The 16,980-nt window shown below is 42.8% G+C and overlaps 1 protein-coding gene across 7 annotated transcripts in view; it reads right to left on the reverse strand.

The window, feature by feature from the left end:
* Positions 1 to 6,520: 6,520 nt before the first annotated feature.
* Positions 6,521 to 16,980, reverse strand: part of trip4 (thyroid hormone receptor interactor 4) — a 53,852-nt gene continuing 43,392 nt past the window's right edge. Inside the window, exons 12-13 of one of the 7 annotated variants that reach the window (XM_058089744.1) lie at positions 8,594 to 8,703; positions 6,521 to 6,907 (exon numbers count right to left, since the gene is read on the reverse strand). In XM_058089744.1, the coding sequence (XP_057945727.1) occupies positions 6,814 to 6,907; positions 8,594 to 8,703 (204 nt within the window). In that variant the 3' untranslated portion in view covers positions 6,521 to 6,813. Of the gene's footprint in view, positions 8,704 to 16,980 lie in introns of all 7 variants that reach the window. The other 6 variants (XM_058089749.1, XM_058089750.1, XM_058089748.1 and 3 more) reach the window with 6 other exon arrangements.

Below are 16,980 nucleotides of genomic sequence, written 5' to 3' on the forward strand. Positions count from 1 at the left end.
CCACAATGATCTCTGCAAAGATAATACCTTATACTATACTGACCTTATACTAACTTTACTAGTGGTTGACAGGTACTGATCACATTTTAACATGGTATTCATCTAATCTGCATGAAATATATTTTGAATGAAACAGAATTAGACTACAGCAGTCACTTTGTAAATTAACTTGTAAAAGAAAAGAAAAAAATGTAAGGAAAACAGGAACAATGTTCCACATGGACTTAAAGAACCATAGTGCGTGCCATCCCCAAAGTGGAGGACTGGTAGAACAAAAAATGCATGGAAGAAACAAAGCGTCCAAGGACACAATGTTTAGATCTAGTTAAATTACACATAAATATAACGGCACAAATGGTTTGAGTCCATATGAAACGTTGTTTGTTACACCTTATAGGTTGACACAGTTCGAAAATGTGTAGGAAACTGATGACGATTCCACTTCAATAGAAGACATGAGATTGACAACAGGAGACTAAGTGTTGAGTAAAAGTGGAAAAAGAAAACACTGGTACTCTCCCAAGTGGGAAGGGCCTTATCAAGTACTGTTAACGACACCAACAGCATTAAGAATTGTAGAAAGAAACACATTGTAAAGTAGTCATTGTTTGGGAGTCTGACGAGGAAGATAAAGACCCATCTGTGATGCAGGGGACTTCAGAGTCCTAGACTCTGAGGCATCGTGCTGAGCAGTGAAGATTATAGCACATACCCTGGTCCAGAAAACCGAACAATGCATGCTAGTTCTAAGATCACTATTGTAACAGGATTGGTGTTCCTGACAAGTTGCAGTGTCTTCTTCTTTCCCATACAGTGCCTCAGTGTCTCGGACTGGACGATGATCTTGATTGCACACCTCCACCCTTGCTCTGCCAACAACATCATCCTGATTCAACAACATGCATGATGAGTCCTCTCATCTGATCAGCCATGCCATTGTGTCCAGTTTTATCTCCACCAAGACCTGAAGAAGATCCATCACATGAACTGTGCTCTGACAGCAAACAATCACCTCCAGACATGCATTGTGACTCACTTTCCAAGACTACTGAAAGTTCAGAAGATGTTTGCTGACATGGTGTTTATGGTGACGACAATCACATCACCAGCCACTAAAGTGGAATGTGGCCCACTCAGAACTGGACAGGATCACACCTTTGATGCAAGGACAAGCAAGCACCAGAAATGGCCACCTGCAAGGAGGACAGCCAGAGAAGAGACTGGAACAGTAATATGACCATGGCATGTGCAGCAAAGGAGACTTTGGACCAAAGACTTGATGGAGGACTTTCTTAACAAGCAAGGTGGAAAGAAGCAAGGAGGTGGGGTGTGATAGGATCATGCCTACTCTGACTCATCTGATGCCAAGGATGACACTGAGGTTGACAGTGACACACACACACATGCACACACACACACGAACACACACAAACAGTACTAGAGAGCAGACGTGTGGTGTTGATGTAGATACAAATACCACTATGATATAATACATATACATACTATGATATAATACATAGACTGATTCCAGTATCCATTTACCCTATGAATGTTGACATGTTACTAAATGCTAAATCCTTGAAGCAGATGAACATCACATCCCAAACTACTTCCAAACAAAAAGGGAGGTTTCAGACACCGACTGGATGACGCAAGACAATCCCACTTACATCGATGCCATCAGCGTGCCACGAGGGGTACCACTAGAATACAAACTAGTAAATCAGATTGCAGCGGGTTTGGAGGAAAGTATTATCCCATGGATAACAATTAACAAGAATGTGGATAGGATTAACTACCTCCACTATGACATACAGAAGCTTGGGAACTACACCGAGGCCGGACTCACAGCAATTGTAGAACAACTTTGGAGACAATGGTCTCCTTACGTGATGTCCGTGCTTATTGCATTCGCTGTTGCCCTTCTTTTGTGCGCCTTATGTGGATGTTGTATCCCTATCTTGAAGGTTAGAATCACATGGACTGTGAATTTAACCATGGCACCAATGGCAACAAAGATAAATGAAATGTACCCCCTACTGGTGGCAGGTGGCAGCGATGACAGTGATGATGACTAGGACAACCATTATAGATATGCTCCTGACTTGTTTCCTGACCAAGACAAGTACTTTGACTCAGATGACGAGAACACTTCCGTTTAAATGTAAGCATATTTTCTGACAATAGAGCGAGGAAAAAACCGAGAGGAGAGCCTAGGAGCAACAGCAAACAGATAAAAGTGTGATAAACAGGAGGGAAATGTTAGAATAAAATGTAGATACAGGTATTATTGTGTTAGTTATCACCCTTATATCCATTTGCTTAGACAATACAAAGTGTTTGAATGTGCTGAAGAAGGAATGTTCCTGTGACCCTGAGCAGAGACCCCCCAGCGACCCCCAGGTCCTGGAGGTGTCTGGATGCCCCAGCAGCAACCCTGCAGATGCTCATGTTAATCCTGCAAGAATGTGTCAAGATAAAGAACTCATAAAACATTAAAAGTAATTGTTCTCACATACACACACACACATAGACAAACAAATACAGCTCGCGCAACTGCCTTCTCCCCCTCCCCTTTAGAGTTGCACGACCATGTAGTAGGGACCCCCGAAAGAGAATAAAAGGAGAGGAGTGTGAACTGCATATTCAGAGTGGAGCGGCATGTCACTGGGTATGTGGTTTCACTCTCCTCGCTGCGAGTAACTTTGAATATTGTTGTCTGTCTCTTCAGTATTTCTATATTTAAGTGTTTTTACAAGGGTCACAGGAGTTTGAACCTGACAAACACAGAGTGAGATAAAGGGGTATAGCTAATAACAAAAATGTCAAAACAAAGCCAGGAAGCTTATGATAAGTGGCATGTAATATAGTTTGCTGCTTGCATGAATGTTGTGCAGTATCAGTGTAATCAGGGGCTGAACTATCAGTGTGTGTGTGTGTGTGTGTGTGTGTGTGTGTGTGTGTGTGTGCGTGCGTTAGTTAGTTAATCCAGAAATCGCCTCAGTTGTTGGTTGGGGAGGAGCTCGGGATATTGCCAAGGGCAGCGACATCTTCACCACCTCCCCCCTCACGGGCTGCATCCAATGCAGACTGAGGCGACGTAAGAGATGAGACATCCTCCGGGGCAGGGCGGTCTTTCGGATGAGTCGCGACCCCCGCTGCGTAACGAGTACACAGCGTCTGCGCAGCCAAAGCAGAGGCGGAGGCCAGCGACTGAACTAGGGTCACGAAGGCTTGTGAAGTCTCCGAGTCCCAGTCCAGCCTGGTGTTAGCATGCGTAGAGCCCTTGGCACGCAACGCACGCAAGGGTGCAGTGCTGTCGATTGTAACCACACAGTCACAAAAAGGACAGCATTTCACCCACCGTGGAAGGCTTGGGATGTCTGAGGATGGACGCTCGATGGGTGTCCGACATAGCGTAGCGAGCAGCTGAGAGAACACGACCCAGAAAGGTGACAGTTTTCCTGCAGCATTGTAGCTTTTTGTGTGAGACTTTGAAACCCAATTCGTACAGGCACAGCAGCACGGCTTCCATGGCCTGCAAACAACAATCAGCAGAGTCAGTGGCGAGGAGGAGATCGTCCATCCATCGGGAAGCTGCAAAACTGACAACACCTGGCGCATATGATGATTGAACAAACCAGGGCTGTTCTTGAAACCTTGGGGCATTGTAGCTTTTTGTATGTGCCTGTACTGGAACCGTTGGCCATGATAGGTGAAAGCAAAATACTTTCAACTCACAAAAGCCTACGTCAAATGGACCGTTGGACCACACCCCCTCCGGGATGGTGTCCAACATGGGTCCGGAGAGTTCGTGATCTGTCAGTGTTTTTAGCTCGTACCTGTCAATCAAGCGATGTTGAACAACGGACACGTCTGTGCATTGGCACACCACACGATACGCCGACTCCGAGGGAGAGTGTTGTACCTGCGGTACCTCAGGGAGTGGCGTCCAGTCTTTAGCTGCCAACAACCGTTGTAACGGGGTGGTGGGAGGCATATACATGGCCTTGGACAGGATCCATGGTTTCTACGTCTCATAGACTGACACCAGACTGCTCGGTGACGAAGTCTGAGTCAGAAGGCCAATAAATGTCGGCTGTTGTGGTTGCCGGCAGTTCTTTGAGCAGGTATTGTCCTCCTGCACTTTGGTTGTTGCAGTCCACTGTCGTGCCATCTGGCAACGTCAGGGTTAAACCAGAATCTGTGCACAAAATAGTAGCATGAGAAGCAGTCAATATGTCACGTCCAAGCAAGTTCAGACCAGTTGGCACCGCCGTCCTGGTCTTAGTAGTATTGACCAGCAGGGGGTGGTAGAGAAGCCGCTTGCTGTTGCTGAGGTCGGTGGAATGGGCCGCCCCGCCCACGTGAGCCTCCTTGTGACTGCATGCCTTGTGGCTGATGAGCCCATGGTTGCTGCTGCTGCTGTTGTGAGAGCGACTGCGGTGGTCCTGATGGTGGCCACTGTCCAGTGCAGGTGAGGCAATCACGTGCCCAGTGGTCAGGAGCTCCGCACACGAAACAGCCAGTGTAGCCCTGAGACGGTCCACCCCTTCTCCCACCTCGGTTAGACATGCCACCACGCCCCTGCCACATTATGTTTTTCTCTTTCTTTTTATCGGAGGTGAATTCTCGTTCTTTAGCCAATTGTAATTTCAATAGTTGTGCTGCTAAATCCTTTTGTGTTTTATCTTTTTCGTCCTCCTCCTCATGGTGCCTGCTCATGTGGTAACAAGATCGCTTTGTATGATTTTTCTGTTTCGACTGACAGATTAGGAACATCTTTTAATTTATTAGCCACTGACGAGGGCATTCCAGCGAGCACTGCTGCTCGAAACAGTGTGGTCACAGACAGCGGACGTCTCCCCAGGCCAAACTGAGGCCAGCTGTAAGGCGGAATACCTCATTGATCCATGGGTCTGCTCCACGGGCTAGTGGAGGCAACTTACGACACATGCCGTCAATGTCTGTTATGGTAAAAGGTGTGTATTCTGTTTGCTGGCCCGCCACGTCAACTTTTAAAGGCATAACTGTTTTAGATCGAGCCCCTGTGTTGTCTCGTCTCACAGGGGCTGGTGAAGTCGGCGTTAGGGATATGTCATCTTCCGATTGGGTATCCCGTTCCGCCGTAGGTGTTGCCGGCTGGCGCCTGCCTTAATCCATCTCAGCAGTGTATCGGCGCCTGGTACTGCCTTCTGGCAACACAGTAGACATGTCAACTCGTTTTAAAATCTTAGATACGCTTTTACTGTGTCTGGCCGAATCTATAAGGGACATGTTTTGCGCAGCGCCCGTGCAGGAAGTCGCACCGCCAGTCTCCACTGACGGGTCACCAACTTGTGGCGCGGGGTCGCCCATGTCTGTTGGGGGATGGCGCTTTGCTTGTTGTAGGGTCGGAACGTTTCTATTTAACTCCTCCCCATCAATGTCGACTTCTCCCTGGAATCTTAGGGAGTAGGATAGACTCCACTGGGAGGGTTTGGATCGGGCGGGGGTGCCGATGTTTTTCCCGCGTCATGTACGGGGCGGCCAAAGCCAAGCTTGCTATCCCCATCGAATGAATCATTCGCCTGGAATGTTCCAATTTTTTCAGCGTCTTCTTAATTTCTGACTTCTGCCAGAATGACGCCTGCTCAATTTTCTCCTCCACCTGTCTATTCTTTCATAATCTTTTCCTCCTCCCGTCTGAACTTACTCTGAACCTTCACAATATTATCCCAACTCTGTCCATCACACACTTCCCATATCTTACGTACCATCTGTCTATCTTTATTCTTATCCTGACTTACCAAGCCACTCATAACCTGACCTTCCACAAGACCAAACAACTCACTTTCTGACAACCTAGGGGGACCCCCACACATTTCCCACTCCTCACATTTTCGGTCAAACTCACCTTCCATTCTATTCCTACAACAATTAAAACAAAAAACAAATACAAAACTGATAGTTGCAAGGATGTTGAGCAATAATGAAAGTCTTTAAGTCTCTTTAAGCATCCACGATAAGTATTCCCCTCACCGCCTGCTGGTGTACTGCCCTTCACTGGACCCGAATGGAGCATTACATGTACGGCCCTCCACCCAATTGGGTATGCCGACCCTTAGTGGTCCCGGACCACGCAGTATACTGGAACACACACCGGTTTTCTCAAAACTTCACAATAATGTCACAAAACACACAATATGTCAACACACCTGCTAGCGTAATATTCCCGCGAGACAATAATTACAGACACAATGCTACCAGGTTTCCACCAAATTTGTTATTGACCAATAGCAGAATTTGAATAAACAGGTTTCTGCTTACCTTTTTATTTGTAGAGGCGCGCCTGTAGTGGAAGCCCAGAGCATCGAACTGGAGCCTAAAGTAAGACCAAACCACACAACACAACTCCCCCTCCAACCACGTTGGGCACAAAATTGTTGGAATTTGACCTTCTGTTCTTAGGTCAGGGATTCCTGTGGGTGTCGTGTTGGAGGCAAGAGATGACAACGAACTTGTCAGTTATATGGTTTACTCTCAGACCAGTCAGATTACACGAAGCTCCGGGCTCATAAGTCTTTCCCCTAACACCTGCAGAGACGTAGGCTTTACTTTACAGGTCAGAACAAATGAGTACAGCTAACTGTCCCTGCCCGGCTTTTATTATGCAAAGAAATGTCGGTAGATCTCTGGCGCATCACAGGTGGATCCCCTCCTCTCCTCGGCTGACGTCTTCTCACCAACGCAGGGCGGGCGGGGTGGAGTGGTGGAGCCAGCCGTTATCGACAGGCCGCGGCTGCCGACGTCATGTTTTCCTGTTAACTGTTGTTAGTCAAAATTGTGGATGTGTGGGAGTTTCGGAACTGTATGTGCCTGAAAGCGATTATGTGTCCTGTGATTTGCCCAAGGCTGCTTGGTTCTACTTGATTAAATGTAGTGCATAGTTATATGAGTGAGACACAAAAAATAGGAGACAAACACACATGAGACAAACACACAGAAAATCCTTCAGTATGTAACCACAAAACTTGGAACGCTGTAACCATGGAATTGTTGCATTAAACATTGTTAAATTCTATGCAAAAAGTGTAAAGATATGCGATGATACAAATATTTTGGCTTGTTTGCCTCTATCATCCAATACTCTTGAAAAAGGTTCAAGTAAATGCAGGCGATAATGGCCCTGTATTTACTTGGTACAGGATTGTATCGCTCACCTCTACAAGACACCAACTGTAGATTGAACATTTATCACTCAAACAGAGTGTACACATTCTAACACGAGTGAGTAAATGCATAATAACAATTAACAGTAGAAAGGAATTGCAAAAGTGCAATCTATAAGTCACCAGACCCATCTACATGTGATGTGATAATGTTGTCTATGCCTAGAATGAACAAACTGCAATGTCATCTTGGCAATAGGAGCCAAGAATGTTTCACGCACCTGCTCAAACTGTTTGCCATTTGCCATTTAAAAGCATAATAACCTGTCATTGCTTTGGTATTTGCAACGCTCAGAAAATGTGACCATCACTTTCTTTTTTGAGGCCCGTGAATGCGTGCTGATTGGTCCACGTCTTGCACAATCTTGAAATGTATAAAAAGCAGGGCAGGGAAAGAAAGGGTGCTTTTTGCAGCTGCGCTGAACTTAGACCCGACTTACTGTTGGCATACAGGGAATGCAATTAAGCCCGGACGTCTGTATTAGATCTTGTTTGCATCAGGAATAAATACTGGTTTGGTTATTTAGTCTTCCCATATCCTCAATTCGACACCCACATAGGAATCGTAAAGGAAGATTCCCTTCAGTAGCAAGGATTTAACTATCAGAGAACCAAATGATCTGAAGATGTCTCATACAATGCAAGCCTTCGTAGCAAGAAACAGTTTTGCTGTAACATTGCTGCACTGTGGCAAAGAAAGAAAAGCCATTCAGATGACCATGCCCTTCTTGCCAAAGCCCTCCATATAATAACCCCTGCTGTGCTCAAGTAATTGTCTCAGTGAAATAAATGAGTAGACTGTTTTTACTCCACTACCACTGTTGGTCGAAATGTGGCCTTAGTAGTTCGTAGGGTAATGACAGGCTATATGTGATATGAGGAGGGGTAATTTCTTTAAGGAGCTGGATCAACATAATAGATTAGCTTTTCTGCTTTAAAATCATATTACAGTCAAAACCCGTTTTTAAATGTTCCAGTTTCATATAATTTGTTTTTTGATGACAATGTTCACCCAAATGTCCCCTAAATTCTCATATATTGCATGTAGAAAACTAGCCTGTTCAGTGTTCTGTGTCTTCTAAACAAAGCACCCAATGCATTGCTGCTAAATAACTCCCTATGGTGCCACCAATGTGATCAAGAAGGTGAGAAATGCTTTTAAATTCAAGAAGGAAATACAAAGATGGTGTCCGTGTGCCTGAAGAAAGAAGAAATGAAAAAGCTAATGTTGCAAAAAGTGTAAAGGTGCTAATCAAAAAAACATGTTGACAAGTTGTTTGTGTGGATACCCCTTCTCTCTCGTCATCCCCTTCAATAAAGGTAAAACATACATTTCAGTTTTCGTCTGACTGTTGGAAGCTTAATAATGAAAACCAAGGTACCACTGAATTATCCAATTTAGGCCCACTGGTATGTTTCTTGAGACGTCAGTCAGCGGTGGAAGCGACCAGCCCCTTCTTGGCACCCTGGTGGTAGTGACTCTCCAGCTTCCCTGTGAGAGAATGGGGGTGAAAGGGAAGTGTGGGAGGGGAGAGGAAGAGATGAATCAAAACACCATCAAAGGGACAGAGTGACCTTTCTGAGAGCTCAAGGCCTGCTGACTAGAGGCGGCCTTGAGTAGACGGGAATGAGATGAGCTGAGAAGAAAAAGAGAGAGCGAAAAGGCCAATGAGACTCTTTAATCCATAGCTGTAAGAGATTAGAATATGGTCTTTGTTGGCGGCATGTCTTTTAATCTGGTAATATTTGTATCCATTCACTGGTAACATACACCAGAAATACAAAGAACCATTTGCTATCTCATGGCTGGAAAAACCACCCTCCTGAGCGTGATTTAAATACGCATTAACCCAAACTACTGCATACACCTTGAGATGTTCAAGACGTTACAAAGTCTGATAAAATCTAAAAAGTCTGCCTTGGTGATAATTACCAATTAACATTTCCAATTATGTGGGATTACAATATTTCTTGATATTTCTTTCTAAATGCTTCTTCATTCATTCAGTAAAAAATAGAATGTGGTGCCCATAAAACAGATGGTATCCCACCAAGGGTCTGCTTGTTCTTAAGTCCCCCGCCCCCCCCCACCATTCCCTTGAGAAAAAAGGTGTTTTCCTTTAGTGCTATTGGCACTGCTTGCTCATGGAAGGATGTACGGTTGGACTGCTACAACAAATAAGGTCCAGTTATCACAGAGTATCGTGCCTGACCAAAGTCTTGTCACTTATCCAAACTGTCGGAACAATAAATGACAACTTCACTTTTAGTTGCTCATTTGGATTCAGAAATAGCTTGTAAGAACGGCAAAAGCCGCAAAAGATTATGTTTATTATGTTTAAAGTCTTGTAGCATTCATTGAGTTTTATCCTTTAATTAAGGTAGAAAGGTCAGATTGTGCTTGGACAAATGTTTTGTCGCGTACAGTAGAATTTTCTACGGACATTGCAAAAATGCCAGAAAAACATCAGACCATAAAGTTGTGGCGCCTTGGTAAGAATAATTAATATTGTGTGTGATTTCCACGAGCCCGGAGGACTCAATTCATACGTCTCAGCAATGACTCCAATACCTAATTGACAGAATCATCTGGAATGGCAAAGAAAGCAGTCTTGCTTAGATTTGGGGTTTTTGACCAAACACAATCTGACCTTTTTGTCCCAATTAAATAATAAAACACAATGAATAATACAAACATTTTGCTATAATATGCATAATTTAGAACAGGGGTGGGCGTACATTTTGATTTAGGGCTGCATCGATTTACCAAATTTGATCCTGAATTTAAAAACTTTTTGTGCATTTTGTGTTCAGTTGTGTTGTCATTGACTAATTTGTTTAATGATCTGAAACATTTAAGTGTGACAAAATAAATCAGTAAGGGGCAAACAATTTTTCACAGATTATTTATTGTTACTTTTGTAAGTTTTAAGTGATTTCAGTCAGAATTGTGGGATTTTCTTTCTTTAACTGAGGCATACCAACAATTTTGTCAACGTGTGTTTAACCTTGTTGGTGGAAGGGGGCATGAAGCCCAATTAATATGATGTACCGTATTTTCACGACGATAAGGCGCACTTAACATTCTTAAATTTTAATTTTTAATGTGATGTGTGTATATGGTTCCCAAAAGAAATCTTTCCCTTTACCCTAGAAATTACCCTAGAAATTATATGTTAATCCTATAAATCCTGCAGTTCTTTTCTGCCCCAGTCCCAACGTCAGAGTATCCATATTGATCCAACAAAGTGCAATAGCTCTTCTAGCCTGCAAAAGTCCAAAGTCCAGTATATGTTCTTTTATTTAACATATAAGTCCTTTGGGTATATTCCAAGTATGCACAATCTAGCACTCAGGGGTGCATTCATTGTCAACATTCTCGCCGAACATTTCAAGTCATCCTTCCAGAACATGTTTGATTGATAAAGTGCAGTAGGGTGCCATTCTCACATGTATCTGGAATATTTGCTGGAATATGGTTGCACATGACCGTATAATATGCAGTATATTATTATACTGATTATCATCAGCCATTTATATTGTAGTAGTCTAAACCTTGTATTGATAGCTTATTTTTGTGCCTTTAAACAGGCTTCCTGGTCCTTCCCCTCCAATATCCTCCTGCAGTTCTGCATTCCAGGCTTTTAGTTTATCTATGGTTGTTTCAGTGCTATAAGTGATAATATTTAGAGATATAGCCCCTGTTGACCGATGAATTATATGTATATATATATGTATATACTATAATATTGTATGTAATATTATATGTATTATATGTAATATGTAGCTTTTAACTGTATATATTTGAAAACATGCTTTCTGAGAATTTGGTTTCTCTGATACAAGGAGTAAAACGAGCAAGGCGTCATTATCTTCTTTATTCCTTTCTTATGCCGCTATCTAAATCCTCCGGGGGGGGGGGGGGGGGAATTTTCATTCCCCCACAGAATATAGGAATAAATTGTGAGATTGTTGATGTACTACCTGCATATTGTTTGACCAATAATAGGCCACAAAATTTGAAGTGCGATGTGGTGAGGGATAAATGTATTAAAAACTGAAATTGGCAAAATGCACCAAAATGCAAAACTTGAGAGCTATGCTAAAATGTACACAGAGTACAAAAAGAAAAATTATGGTATTCATAGCATTGTGTTTTATAACCAACATGAAACAACATTAAAATACACCAGAAAATTCCCACGGAAATTTGGATGGGCTTGCCACCTGTGCTGTGAACCTCGGGCCCGGTGTCTGCCGTGCCACGCCGCCGAGCAATGCCGTGCGTACATTAGACGAGGAACTGAGCAACAAAGCTGACATGCTGAAATGCCAACATGCTAACAGTTAGTATTGTAGTGGCTAAAAAGAAAGCACAGAGTCTCAAAAGTGAAGAGTCAGTCCCATAGCGTCCCCACGTCATGCCAAATGTGTATTTGCCTTTAGAGAGCGGCAAATTAGCTAAAATGCTAACATGCTGAGAGCAAGCTTGGTAGCATCTAGCAAGTAGGTACCATGTCCCAAAAGTGTTCAGGTGGTCCCATAGTGTCCCGACATCATGTCATGTGTGTATTTGGCTTTATAAATGAGTAAATTAGCCACAATGATAACATGCTAAGAGTTAGCATGGTAGCATCTAGCAAGACAGCCTCAGGTCCCAAAAGTTTGCGGCAGTCCCATAGTGTCCCACATCATACCATGTGTGTATTTGACTTTAAACATGAGTAAATTAGCTTAAATGCTAACATGCTAACGGCTACCATGATAGCACCTAGCAAGATAGCTTCAAGTCCCAAAAGTGTTAAAGCAGTCACACAGTGTCCCCACATCATGACATATGTGTAGTCACGTTTCTATGTGGCCGTATGGCTGAGCTACAAGGCTGTGAAAAGTCTGGACTATTTAAGGACAATCACAAGCAAGGTCAGTACACATGTAAGGATGAATATTGTTAATGATTCTGAAGCTGCTGAGGACAAACAGGGGGACTTGTGAAGGAGAAAGAAATGGTTAGAGATGGGACGACAGCAGTGGCGCTCGTGTGAAACATAAAAGGTTGGCCCATTGATGGCTGATCATTTCCCATTGATTGCTGCATTGCATGGACATTGCTCGAGAAGAAGGCCAAAATAAGAGCACAGCTTTTCTCCATGCAACAAACTCTTGAACAGAAATGCTCATTCAGGCACCTTGTACAATATTCACTGGTACGACTGCTTGCTGCTAATCTCTATATCTCTATAGTACATTGTAGAAGCTTCAAACTCCCTACAAATCCTGTAAGAACACAAGTTGTGTGTCAAAGATAAACATTTCTAGGGGCATCTCAATTGGATCTCAAAGGATTTTCTTCATCCTCTGGTGGTAATGTAACCCCAGTGAAACCTGGGGAAGAAATCCCCAGGTATTGCATTTGTGTTTCAGTACACTGCTGTCCATCCATCCATCTATCCATTTTGTATACCACTTATCCTTAGGGTTAAACATGGCTATGTTACTGCAATATCTCTACCTTTGTGGATTATTTCCAGTTTTATTTCATTGTAAATATTTTTCAAGTTGGCAGCTGTCAGTAATTACTTTCGAGGAGCATAACACATCTTTATTATGCACACAAATGAGGAGCAAATGGAGTTTAGAATGTAAAACCAAGAGAAGTGGATGTGTATAGCTAGAGGACAGCAGCCAGAGAGAAGTAAAAAAAAACACTGCTTGGACTCTCAGTTTGTCGTTTTTCACACCTAATTTACATTCCCTTTCCGTGCTTGAAAGTGAGCAAATTGTGAATTAACAAGTGGCTAGAGGAGGTGCTTTTTGAGACTTGTGTTTGCAAGGGGGTTGGGAGCAGTATTAACCATGCATGTCCCTGAGGAAGAAACAGCCACTCTGCATCTCTTGGTCTCTCTGAAGCTGTTTTTACAGACTGTAATGGCTGTAAAGGTAATCTCTATCAACTATGGTCATTAGCATACCGTACCATTTGCGGAAGTATAAGTGCTCATTTAACTGAAAGGGCAGCAAACTCAAGCAAGAAGCCCCTGATGCAACCCTGTGGGTATTACCACAGGATAGCAGTACAGAAGGCTTTTGGTATTCTACATTCATTAGGGATATGAACATACAGTAGTTGCAGGGCTCTGCATTTGTTATCGTTTTTGTAATATCTTGTCTTTTTGTAGCTGGAACATACTGGCAATTGCAGGCAGACTCACGGGTGCTTTCCCACGAATCAATGGCGATTGAGACGATGATCAACCGCAAAGTGACTGCGGCTGGCATGTTGGCCACACAGTCAGGAGATCGGGAAAAATTGAGGAGTTTCCACGTTTGCATACTTTTCTACAAGAGGGGACAAATATGATCTTTTGGAACACTTATGTGCGAGAACAATGTTAAAAAGCCATAGCATTTCAGCATGTGGAATCAAACTATGGAATGGATTGAGTAAGGAACTTAGACAATGCACTAGAATGACCGAATTCAAGAAACAATACAAGCAGTCGATGTTTGCAAAATGCAAGGAAGGAGGACCTGTTGTTATGTTTATCCTTGTTATTATTTAATCACCATTTTGATGGTTATATTTCTGATCATTATTTCAGAAATCCGATTCAAGAAAATAAATACTGATGATGGGGTGGTGTGGTTCAGGCGGTAGAGTGGTCGACTCCCAACCTGGAAGTTGGAGGTTTGGTCCTCCTGTGATCACATAGAAGTACAGTATCTTTGGCCAAGTTAGTGGAGCTCCAGTTGGCCCTAATGCTGGGTCATCAGTAGGTAAATGTGCTAACAGTGTCAAAGCGCTATGAGTGCCTTGGAGGTGACTTTACAAGTGAAAAGACCATTTACTATCTTATCAAATGAGCACTTATGGTTGTGATTTTAATAGCATGACGTAAAATGTACCTGTATATTCCTGGAAACAGTAGACTTTTGGCCTACTTTGAAGATGAATTTGGGCTTATTTCAAGATCAGTGAGTTTCAGCATACTGCATATTCATGTTGCACTAATATGAAATTTCATTTTTTCTTATTTTAATCATATTTTAATTTTTATTGGTATGAAGTATTTCATTCTGAAAATGAGAATTTTCAGCTTAAAGATCCAGTTTATTTGTAGGTATAGAACTCTTACTTTAGGATTTTTTATCAAGTAAAATGATGGAACCTCTTCAAAAGATTGAAAACAATTTGACCAGAGTCACATGATTATCTCCGGTGTCAGTCTGCCTATTTAAAGGGTGACAAATAGTCACTGTGCTGTTTGATGACGTGGTGTGTACCACACTGAACATGGACAACAGAAAGCGAAGGCAAGAATTGTCCCAGGACATTCGAAAGACAATTATAGACACACATCTGAAAGGTAAAGGCTCTAAGACCATCTCCAAGCAGCTTGAAGTTCCTGTGACAACAGTGGCATATATTATTCAGAAGTCTAAGGTCCACGGGACAGTAGCCTCCCTGGACGTGGCCGCAACAGGAAAATTGATGACAAATAGAGACGGATAGTTCGAATTGTATCCAAAGAGCCCAGAACAATCTCCAATTAAAGGTGAACTCCAAGGCCAAAGGTATATCAGTGTCAGATCGCACCATTGGTTGTTGTTTGAGTCAAAGTGGACTTCATGGGAGAGGACACCGTTGTTGAAAGCTAATCATAAAAAACTGAGACTGGAATTTGCAAAAATGCATGTTGACAAGCCACAGAGCTTCTGGGAGAATGTTCTATGATAGATGAGTCAAAACTGGAGCTTTTTGGTAAGGCACATCAACTGTATGTTCATATACTGAAAAATCAAACATACGAAGAAAAGAACCCTACTGAGCCCTACTGTCCCTACTGTGAAACATGGTGGAGGCTCGGTTAAGTTTTGGGGCTGCTTTTCTGCATCTGGCACAGGGTGTCTTGAAGTCGTGCAAGGTACAATGAAATCTCAAGACTATCAAGGCATTCTGGGGAGAAATGTGCTGCCTAGTGTCAGAAAGCTTGATCTCAGTCGCAGGTCATGGGTCTTTCAACAGGACAGCGATCCGAAACACAGCCAAAAGCACCCAAGAATGGCTAAGAGAAAAGCGTTGGACTATTCTGAAGTGGTCCTCTATGATCCCAGATCTGAATCCCATTGAACGTCTGTGGAAGGAGCTGAAACATGCCATCTGGAGAAGACACCCGTCTAAACTGAGGCATGAGCAGTTTGCTCATGAGGAGTGGGCCAAAATACCTTGTCAAAGGTACGGCAGAAGTACTGGATATTGCGATCCCATGCAGCTGTTCACAAGGTTCTGTCATGATGTGTAACATGCAGACGTCAGCAAAGAAAACCAGAAAGTCAAATTATGGCAGATCTTCCCAGTGAAAGACTTGCACCTGATGAGCCACCGTTCTCAAGCGTTGGTGTGGACTACTTTGGTCCATTTGAAATCAAAAGAGGTAGAATCACAAAAAAAGGTACGGTGTGATTTTCACTTGCCTAACAGTGAGAGCTCTGCACATTGATGTGGCAAATTCTTAGGATACAGACTCTTGTATTCATGCGCTCTGAAGGCTTGTGGCAAGAAGAGGACAAGTCAAGTTGATGCGTTCTGATAATGGAACAAACTTTGTGAGTGCTGAAAGAGAGCTCCCAGAAGCAATCCAGGCTTTGGATAACAAAAAAAATCAAAGTACCATGTTAGGAAAAAACTGGATCTTCAACCCACCTGCTTCTTCACATTTTGGAGGAGTATGGGAAAGGCAGATACGGACGATAAGAAAGGTTCTCAGTTCCATCTTAAAGCAACAAACAAAAGATGAAGAAGGATTACATACACTCCTGTGTGAAGTTGAGGCCATCTCAAGAGTCTCTACTGATCCAAATGACCTTGAGGCCTTAACCCCCAATGATCTATTGCTGATGAAGTCCAAGACATCATCAGTCCTGGATTATTTGACAGGACCGACACATACTCAAGACATGGATGGCGCTAAGTCCAATATTTGGCAGACTTGTTTTGGCGACGCTGGACCAAAGAGTATTTGCCAGACCTGAAGAAAAGGCAAAAGTGGTCATGCTCAAAGAGGAATAATAATGAAGAAGATGTTGTCTTCATTGTAAACGACTCAGTTCCCTGAAATTCCTGGATAGTGGGTTGTGTAATTGAGGTGATTAGGACAGGTTCGCCAGGCTCGCGTGAAGACCGGCTCCAGTGAGTTCCTGTGCTCAGTGACCAAAGCTTTGTTTGTTGGTGGAAGGTGACATGTAGTTTTTGTTTTTACATGTCATTCAAGACAGTGGTAAACCAACCTCCTTTTTTGACTTTCACAACACCATACCTGCAATGGAGTTTGAGTTTTTGCAGAAGAACTTCCTGGTGTGATATGATCTACCCAACAATGGACATTATTGAAAGTTTTTGATAAATGTTTGTTCATGGCTCTAAGAATTGTAAATGGGTAATTGTTTTGTAGCTACCAAAGACAATTAGGGGCCGGTATGTTCGAGCCACAGAAAAATACAGACAAAGGTCATGTGTTTATAAAGTGTGTTTTTTTGTAAATAATTTATTCCACAATACTAGTTTGCATTACTGAATAGTTTATTGATATTTTGCTGTTAAATAAGGTATTTTGTAAATAATGATTAATCTGGGCTCCATTAGCAGTCCTGCTTTAGATTTAGGTCATAAACGTAAAGTAGCTGTCCTAAAAGTTTAGGGGTTTTTTGGAAGGTCAAGCAAGGCACGGAACAACAACTTTTCCGACCGTGATACCGTGACATCGTGTTA

The sequence above is a fragment of the Doryrhamphus excisus genome, chromosome 12 (genome assembly GCF_030265055.1).
Source record: "Doryrhamphus excisus isolate RoL2022-K1 chromosome 12, RoL_Dexc_1.0, whole genome shotgun sequence".
In the NCBI taxonomy this organism is placed as follows: domain Eukaryota; kingdom Metazoa; phylum Chordata; class Actinopteri; order Syngnathiformes; family Syngnathidae; genus Doryrhamphus; species Doryrhamphus excisus.